The 9,063-nt window shown below is 47.8% G+C and overlaps 1 protein-coding gene across 2 annotated transcripts in view; it reads left to right on the forward strand.

Annotated features, from left to right (window-relative positions):
- Positions 1-8,755, forward strand: part of RAVER2 (ribonucleoprotein, PTB binding 2) — a 56,646-nt gene extending 47,891 nt beyond the window's left edge. The window contains exons 9-14 of one of the 2 annotated variants that reach the window (XM_086617597.1): positions 125-348; positions 2,362-2,473; positions 2,839-2,984; positions 4,849-4,938; positions 5,566-5,694; positions 8,609-8,755. In XM_086617597.1, the coding sequence (XP_086473723.1) occupies positions 125-348; positions 2,362-2,473; positions 2,839-2,984; positions 4,849-4,938; positions 5,566-5,694; positions 8,609-8,755 (848 nt within the window). Of the gene's footprint in view, positions 1-100; positions 349-2,361; positions 2,474-2,838; positions 2,985-4,848; positions 4,939-5,565; positions 5,695-8,608 lie in introns of both variants that reach the window. The other variant, XM_086617596.1, reaches the window with a different exon arrangement.
- The last annotated feature ends 308 nt before the right edge of the window (positions 8,756-9,063 follow it).

Below are 9,063 nucleotides of genomic sequence, written 5' to 3' on the forward strand. Positions count from 1 at the left end.
TCTCTCAATGTTTTTCTCATCACTTAGTAAAAACCACAAACAAAACGTACTGATAAATCTCGTCTAACCGAAAAGTTTCTCCATTTATGGTTGACTGCAGCATCTAATCTGACTCCATTTCAAACAGCAGCAGGGATGGGCATGCTGCCATTCTTTCCGAATCAGCACATTGTTGGACAAGCTATGCCAGGGCAAAACAACGCTCCAGATAAACAATCGGCTACCGAAGCGGTTGTTTCGGGATCACAGCCCTATCATCAGACCTTAACAAATCTTCCTGCCGGAGCTTTGCGGGCTGGACATGCCAAACAACAAAATCAACTAAAAAGTACTGATACAAGTTTGGGGGTAAGGAATATCCAATACAAATATTTTCTTTTTTTTCTTGTGTGTGGGTTTTCTCTTTTTTGTCTTGACATGCTTAAGAGTTAACTGCAACTGCTTGTTGTAGTTCTTCACTAGAAAATTTGCTAGATCACAGGATCATTCATGAGGCATTTTAAGGTCATTCCAGCTATGAATAATAAAGAGAGAACAATAATGCTCTTTGGTGGTCCAAATGAATTCACAAAGGAATCTTTTTACAATACTAGAGGGTTTTTTTTTTCCATGTGTATGCCTCATAGTATTTGATGATGAAATTATCTCAAGGGCAATGTCCCTTTTAAAGACTGAAAATTGAACTTGGAGTTGAATTGCATGACTAACAGGGGCAATTCTGGTGGTACATAGGGCCTTTGGGTTTCCAGGTGGTGTGTGGGTATATATATATGTGTGTGTATGTAGATTTTCCACTTTTAATCCATACTCTCTTAGCCATAGCTGATGTATTCTTAGTCTGTATCAGTTTTATTCCCTTGCAGGCAGGAGGTGGGAGGATGAGGGGATGGGGTAGAAGTTGAACCAGAATGGTCTAGTTTATTCAGAAGTTTTTTTCCTGTCATTAACAGAATTTACTTTTTTGATAATATACATAAATACTTTGTCATTTATGAGGAAACGTGTTCTTAATTCAGATCAGATCTGTGTTTTCCTTAGGTGTTCTCTGAGGCATCTGAAGTGGTTATATAAAGCATTGGTGTCTGCCTTTGTTAGACAGCTTTGGCAGATTTGGTCCACTTTCAATTTTTTAAATAATTTTTTACTGTAATGAAGTGGAATTTCATCTATGTATAGATACATATGGATAAAATACATAGAGTGTATGTGTGTACATACATAAAATCAGTGCTTTATTTCAACGTTTCATTTAGGAAAAAGAAAATGTAACTAAACCATTAGAAGTCTGGATAATTAATTTATTTCTATGAATATTGTTTACCAGGAAAAGTTCTTTTTTGAAATCCTGGGAGATGTTTGAATTGTTTCCTTTCCTGCATTGGTAGACAGAAGGCCCAGTTTGCAAAAATCGCTTCCTTGGCAAGACAGCCACAGTCTGTATGCTGATACTGAACAGTCATACTGTCTTAAATGCCTGCTTTTGCACCCAGATGAAGAAATTCAGCACTCTCTTGGAGCTTTTTGTGGTTAAAAGCTGGTCTCACTGTTTTTGAAAAGTTGTTGATTAATGCTATTGTACTGAAAGTAGTATTAATCCATTAAAATAGTGATTTTTTTTCCCCTTAATGGGCTTTGAAAAAGTGAACCGAATAGATGTAGAGTAGAATACTGTGTAAATATCTTTGAGCTATGTATTTCAGACAAGCCATGTAACTTGCTCGAGCTAATTCATCCTTATTTCTGGTATTTCTTCTAACATAAGCTAAAAGGAGATAAGCTGGTAGCGTACCCTTGCTGGTCCTTCAGTGGGAAACACTTCTGGTGCTTTGGAGGAGTGAGTCAGGCCTGATGCCTCATTTCCACTCATATTTTCATCTTTTAAGTACGGGCTTATCAATAGAGTGGTCAGTAAGATGTGTTATAATAGCAAGGTTGCTGTTGTGACAGTGTCATCTCTCCGGTTGGGGTTCATTTGTGCTCTGTTTGCTGGTGATGCTGGGTAAGAAGAGTTGATTTTTGCCTTGGCCATGTGCTGAATGCTAACTCCCTGCATCTGGAGTCGTTATGGTGATTGTTACTCCTTTAGTTGAATGTAAAAGGCTTTTGTTTGTTTGTTTATTTGGGTTTTAATATCATTTAGTAACTTGCAGTCTAAAGAGAAACATTCCTACAAAATTACTTGGCAAGAAAAAAGTACAGGCAATGTGTCCAGATCATTGTCCCCAGTATTTATTTTAAAAATCTTCCCGTTACATTTCACAGGGCTAAGCGTTTTTCCAAATTCCTGCTGGGACACTTACCTTGTTTCTGACAAACGTTCTATAAATGTAAATGCAAACTGACTGTCCGATTGTTTCGCAGACTCCCTTGAAAAAACAGACTTCACTGCTGGGAGAACCACCAAAAGAAATTCGTCTTAGTACCAACCCCTACTTGAATTTGGCAAGTGTGTTGCCTGGGATATGTCTTCCAGGTAAGTGAATATTTAGCAATTTCAGTTGAAAGTTCCTTGACCAGAGTGTGGCAAGTTGTTTTTCTGGTTGGCAAGTAATTTCAGTGACCGCAGCATGTGTCTTTAAGGAAATCTTGTAGTCTGTCTTAAAACAGCGATGTCATCTCTCCTCATGGTTAGTATTTTATTTGGGAAGGATAAATTTCCAGAGTCAATGGGCTTATAGATGTAGGCAAACTTCTGGAGAGCCTTTCAGTCATTAGTAGCACTGATTAATTTTGAGCACAGATTAATTTCTGAGCAGCGCTCTCAGAATACTGCTTAACAAGAGTGCAGCCTAATTTGTGCAGTTTACACAAATTGTGTGTTCTCTGTGTTGTGAACAGCAATTGCCAGCAAAGCCTCCAGCCCACCGCAGCAGACCGGACTTCCCAACAACATCGTGGATGCTGCAGTGTCTCAGGGAACTACGTCACAACATGCAATGGAAAATTATTTTAATTACTCTCAACAGCATGGGGAATATACACAGGTACGTTGTTTTGCAGTGCTTCCGTCCGAAGCCTGGCTTGTCGCTCAGAGCTCTGGTAGCAGGATTTTTGGCAGAGATCTGCTCAGAGATCCCTCCCTGAGGCGCTTGTGGTTTTTTCCTGTGTGCTCCTGATGCACTTCATGGTGCACATGTGGTCTGATATAGCCCTGCGTGCAGCTGAGCAGCATTACCCAACATCACAAACCACTCGCTCTTCAGCAGTTCCTAGGCTTTCCTACAACCAAAGCCCATCCTCTTGCTCAGATTGAACCTTGAAGGTCCTCTTCACTGGTAGTTGGTCTCTTTCAGTGTGCAGAATAGATTTAGCACAAAGTACCACGTAATGCCAGTCAAAAAAAAACCCTCAATGCGTTTCCCTGCTGCAGTACCATGAAGTTTTTCTCTTTCCCTTCCCAAGAAGTTTTAAAGTTTTCTTGAACTTTGGCTAGATCTCAGAGAAGAGTATATTCTGTCTTACCAGAAGTTCCCGTATAGCTTGGGGAATTTTTGCAGCCTCTGCCAGCTGGTTTCACTGCAGGGGCTTTCTTCACCATTTACCTCATTTGGTGATCAGAGCATGGCCGTGAAGGTGGGGGGCTGCCCTTTGTCTGGAGAGTGTTTTGTTGTAGCAGTGAGAGCGAGCACTGAGTTTCACAGACATTGGGACGTTCTGTGAAATAAGATTTCCATATTTGCATTAGCCATCACTAGTCTGTGTAGAAACACAGTTGTATACAAATCAAATACAAGAACTGGATTGTGGTGCTGTCAGGTGATCTCTGTAAACATCTTGGGTCTGCGTGCTGAGACACCCACCCTGGCTCTGCTGTAGGTCTCTCTCCTGCTCTGTCCCCCCCTCACCTCCTCCTCCTCCCCAGAGTCACCTGAGCTCTCATCCTGCAGCAGGGAGACTGAAACAAGCTGTATTCCCTTCTCCTGGGCTGCTGGCAAGGAAGTCGGTGTTGCTGCAAAACTCCTGGGGTAGAGCAAGGCTGCAGGGGGAGTGGGTGGGTCTGGAGGACAGAGAGCTGGCACACGGGTGGGCACGGGGGTTGTTTTGGTTTAGGAGTGTCTCAGCCTGGCCAGGAGGGGTGGAGAGGACAGGGTTCTGCACGGCGCGCGCTGCAGCAGGGAGCTTTGCCAGGGGCCAGACCCATCTCCTAGTCAGATGGGATCTGGTGACAGTTAGGGCTTAGGGAAACAAGAGAGGTGTCCTGTGGGCCGTTGTGCTGTGTTTTTCACGTGAGCGCTAATGTAGTCTTGAATATTTTGTTTGAATCTGATTATTGGCTTTAAATTCGTTTTCATGTCTCCTGAAGGTAGTTTCTAACCCCAGATCCTTAAAGTACTGGTTGGATGGGGCTTTGAGCAACCTGGTGTAGTGGAGGGTGTCCCTGCCTGTGGCAGGGGGGTTGGAACTGGATGATCTTTGAGGTCCCTTCCAACCCAAACCATTCTGTGATTCTGTGATTCTACTGTCAAAAAAAACTGGTAGTATTGTAGCATTAGTGTTATTAGTATTAACTTTAATAAGATGGAGGACTCAAATGATGTCACTTAGGTGCAGAGCTGCAACATGTCATCATTCAGCTGTATTTGTTCTCTCTGTCCCTTCCATGTAACAGGAATTACATCATGCTGGAATCTGCTGCCAGGGCAGTGGTGCCTTTGTATCTTTTTAGCACTTAACATCGTTTTAAATGTTTGGTTTGAGCTTTTATCACTGGTGTTAAACGTGTTTTGGTGCTTCTTGAAGAGCTGTGCCGTAACTCATTCTCCTGCCCTGTGAGACCCTAAGAATTGTTGTCATTTAAAGTGATCCCAGTAGACAGCTAATGGGAAGAGGTTTTTTCCTCCTTTATAGGAGGCTGTTCAGCAGTGGTATCAGCATTATGCTCAGGCATATAACTCTACCCAGGCAAGAGTCGATGAATTTGAAAATGAAGCCTCTGAGGTGAGAAATAATTTTATTTCCTTCGTGTCTCCACTGGCTGTTTCTCCCATCAGCTGTACGGGTGCTTTTGGAGCCTGGACACCCGCTTGGTTTGCTGGTAGCGGCTGCTGCCGTCGGCACCGCAGGAATAAGGGGCTGGAGAGCGTGGGACGAATGGCACTGCATGGGCACCTTCTGCAGGGCGTCCCTGCATGGGTAGTCTCCTCCACGCTTTTGGTTGTGTCTGGCTTCAATATTCCTGTCTCTAAAATCCCACAATTGGAAGTCACCTGTAAATTTCAAGAATGTATTAACATGCTCCTGCCAAGACACAGCATGCCAGAACGTTATTTCCCAGTGGGTCTGCTGAAGGATTGTTTCTTGCCCAGCCTGTTAGATAGCCCAAAGTTCCTGTGACCAATGAGAAGTGCACTTTTTTTTTTTCTTTTTAAAAGGAATTTGATAAAGTAGGTCGTCCCCCAAATCCTACATTTTCCTCAAGAAATCGCTGCATGCCTGAGCTGCTGTGAATTGACTCAGATACTTTCATATCTGCTGAGTGCTCCAGAACTGTATCAAGTAGAAATGAATTATTAAACCTATTTTCTTTCGCCTTCTGGTTGATCATGGATCCCGTTCTGCATTTAGGAATCTACAGGTGGATCTTACCCAGACTACAGGACCTGCTTGCAGGTCATGCCTGGACTTTACAGTGAAGCCCAGGGCTCGTACCAGCCAGGCAGCTTGCAGCTTCCTCCACAAAACCCACTAATTAAGGTGAGAGGAGGGATGGAGCAGAGTGGTTGCAGCTGCAGCCCGAGCCAGCCGCTGGTGGAAGCGCTTCTTATTTGCCTTCTGCTGCCACCGAGTGGACTTTGGACCCACAGCGAGCCAAGGCAGAGCTTTCCCCCTGCATCCGTGCTCCTCGGGATCCTGAGCTGCTGGGGATCACAGCCAGTTCCTAGTGGATGGCATAAATAAAAGCAGAGGCTGGGCAGGGTGTGCCAGTGCCAGATCTCTCAGAGCCCTCCAGCACCCCGGAGATCAGTGCTGACAAACCACCAGGACCCCTGGGCAAGGAAAGGCTGGATGTTTGCACATGGACTTCTTGGAAAGATGTCTGTCAGGGTGAATGTGCAAAAGTGCCTTGAAGGAGGCAAATAAAGTAGGAAGTGAGCAAAGGAGCAGGGAGAAGTTCACGCTGGTTTTAGGTGGGATTTTTTTCCTCACTTGCCGACGTTCTGCAGTGAGTGCACTGGGATAAAAGCTCTGGAGTTAGCGAGTCACGGCAGCATCCAGGTTACCTACAGCCACTATTTCGTGGTACTGTTAACTGCATCCTGGGAGGAAAACCAGTTTAAAGTGGCTTTCGTTTGAAACGTGTAACACACGTCAGAGGCAGCCTAGTTCAGCCAGACTCGCTTCCTTTGTCTGTTGCACCCAGTAGACACTTGTTTTTGTGAATAAAGCTGTGGGAGGGATGGGGAAATGCTATGGAAGCAGTGAGGGCCGGCTTAAAGGACGCTGGAGTCTGGACTAACAGGAGGCTGGTTTAACACAGATGGAAACAGCAGGGATAAAAGCCTTGTTGAGTCTGAGCATAGGTCATCTTCTTTCCCAAGTGCCTGAGAAGTCCTGAAGAGGTCCTACCTTCATGCCGTGGATAAATCACATTGCTCCTGTTTTTACGGATAGGAGAGCCCTTAAAAGCCAGATTGTCGTCTCTCTTGGAGCAGCTGCAGGGAGGAATGCCCATCACCCTAACGAGCTGCTGCTGTTGGGAGCCCAGCCCCAGCCCTGCAGCCGTGAGAGCGATGCCAATCCCGATCCCCCGGCACCCTGCCAGAGGGATGCGGAGCCGGCTCCGCAGCCCCCGGTGCAGCGCACGGCCCTTTGCGTGGTGTCTGGGCGTGCCGAGAGGAGCCACGGCCGGAGTCAGCAGTGGCATCTGGCGGAGCTCCGTGGCCCGGCCTCCTGCCCGGCACTCCTCCGTCACAGCATCAATCCCTTCACTCCGCAGAGGTGAGCAGCAGGATTCGGCACGTGATGTTCTGGCATTCAGAAACTCGCGTTTCAGACTTGGCATGAGATATTACCCTTTTTTTTCGGAGGAGGTGTAGAAGGAACACACTTTCTCAAGTTTGTCTTAATGCCAGATGCCATAGAAGGCAGAAGGAGAGCAGTCCCGTGGCATAGACTAAACAGAGGTACAGTTTGCTTCCCCAGCAAGGTGTTTTTCCCATTCCTGGGATCAAAAGATAAATCTCAGTGGAGAGGACATGCAGGCTGGTCCCTGAGAGGGTCTGTCAGTTGGGAGCGTGGTTTTCTCCTGTGTCCATGAGCTGCATTTCAGAGGTTCAGGAAGAGCATGGTCGGGGCACGCAGCGGAGATGCTGCGCTGTGCCACGCGAGCCAGGGTGTGGCAGAGGGGCACCGTAGGCATGTGGCATCCCCACGGCTGTTGGGAGCGCAGTGGAGAGGAGGAGGAAAAAGTAAAAGTCTTTCCTCAAGCAAATTCCTATTTGCGATAGTGACGAGCGCACTTGAAACTGGACTTAGCAGAGGGTGGTTTGTGTTGGGAATGTGGCTGAGCAAGGAGTGCTGCTGGGAACTGCTGGGACATGCTGGGCTCAGGGACGCTTGGTCCGCACGGCGTTTCATTTGACTGAGTTAAGGACTTGGTGTCTGGGTTTGTGAAACTTGTTAAGGTTTCTAAAATATTCACTCCCAACGCGAACCAAACCCCTGAATCTTCTGGTCTGGGAGCCAGCTGGAACGCAGGGTACGCAGTGTGGTTGAGCAGGACGTGGTGAGGTCAGGTTCAGGTGGTTGTTACAGGGCAGATACTTCAGCCTTTTAGAACAAGGCAGCTGTTTGTAATGAAATTAATGACATGTGGGGAGAAGGAGAGCGTGATCCAGATGAAGGTGGTGGGCTCTGATGTGTACCTTCATCTTCTAAGGCTGTAGGGCCGTGGATGTGGCAATGTCCTGCTCTGATGGGTCCCAGAGAGGAACATGAGTCTTGTGTGCCCAGAGAGGCCCTCGGTGGCAGCCGAGGTCCCCTGTGCCCTCACCAGAAGCCCTCCCTGGGACCCTCAAGGCTTTCTGTGTATCGCAGGGAAGCACGCCAGTTAAACTGAAGTGTTGATTAAAAGAATGGGAATTGCGTTCTCCTGCACTTTGGTACCCCGTGTAGACCCGTGCCTGCGAGTGGCAGATGGTTGGTTGGCCGTAGTCCACAACACAGACCTGCTTTGGCATGGCTGGAAACCAGCTCCTTCACCAGCATCTGCCTTGCTTTGGTAGCTGTGCCAGGCCAGCTCAACCCATTCAGCTCTCCGAGAGAAAAGAAAGAGGCACAAGCAGTGGCCCACTGGTGCCTTACGGGTGAAGGAGGAAGATGTCTGGAGCTGCTGGGACGCTGCGGGGTAACAGCATGGCCATTACCCACCTGCTTTATAAACCTGCACCGCGGAGCGGGGCCGCTTGGCCCCGCCAGCCTGTGCCCGCACAAAACCGCACGTACGGCGGGCACCACGCAGGTTTGAGCCCTTTTTTTTAGGGAAAAGGGAGCTGTGTATGGCTGACGGAGCCGGGCCCTGGCTCCGGGTCCGTGGTAACTCCCACCCTTTATTTCTCGACGCCGTTTGCACGTGCCCATGTGTCACCCGTTCTCCTCTCGCCCGCAGGTGGCTGCCCCGCGGAGCGAGAAGCGCGGCGCCTCGTACCTGGGCTCCTGCCCGGACCCCGGCCCCGGGGAGCTCCTGGGCCAGCAGCCGCAGGGCTCCGTGGCCCGGTACACGGAATCCTCCCTGAAAAAGAAGCGCGTTTACTGAGACCCCAACCGTCACTCCTGCCTCAGGGGCCAAGGCGGGATTTTTTTGTACCTCTGCTATTTATTGCTGCCTTAACTTCAGACAAATAATCCTTCTTTCTGTGTGGGTTCCAAGTTTCCCAAGAGGAACAACCTCTGTAACGCGCAGGTTTGCCGAGGAAACGGTACGTATTGCTCCGAGGGTGGCCATCCCGCGGAGTCGCCTTCTGGAAGCGCGGGCTGGTGTTCCCTGCCGCTGAAGGGAACAGTGGGCTGAGGCTGGCAAAGCAAAAAGTCATTTTTATTTGGTGAGTTTTGGTGGCTCACCAG

This window comes from Tauraco erythrolophus, chromosome 10 (genome assembly GCF_009769465.1).
Source record: "Tauraco erythrolophus isolate bTauEry1 chromosome 10, bTauEry1.pri, whole genome shotgun sequence".
NCBI classification, from domain to species: Eukaryota; Metazoa; Chordata; class Aves; order Musophagiformes; family Musophagidae; genus Tauraco; species Tauraco erythrolophus.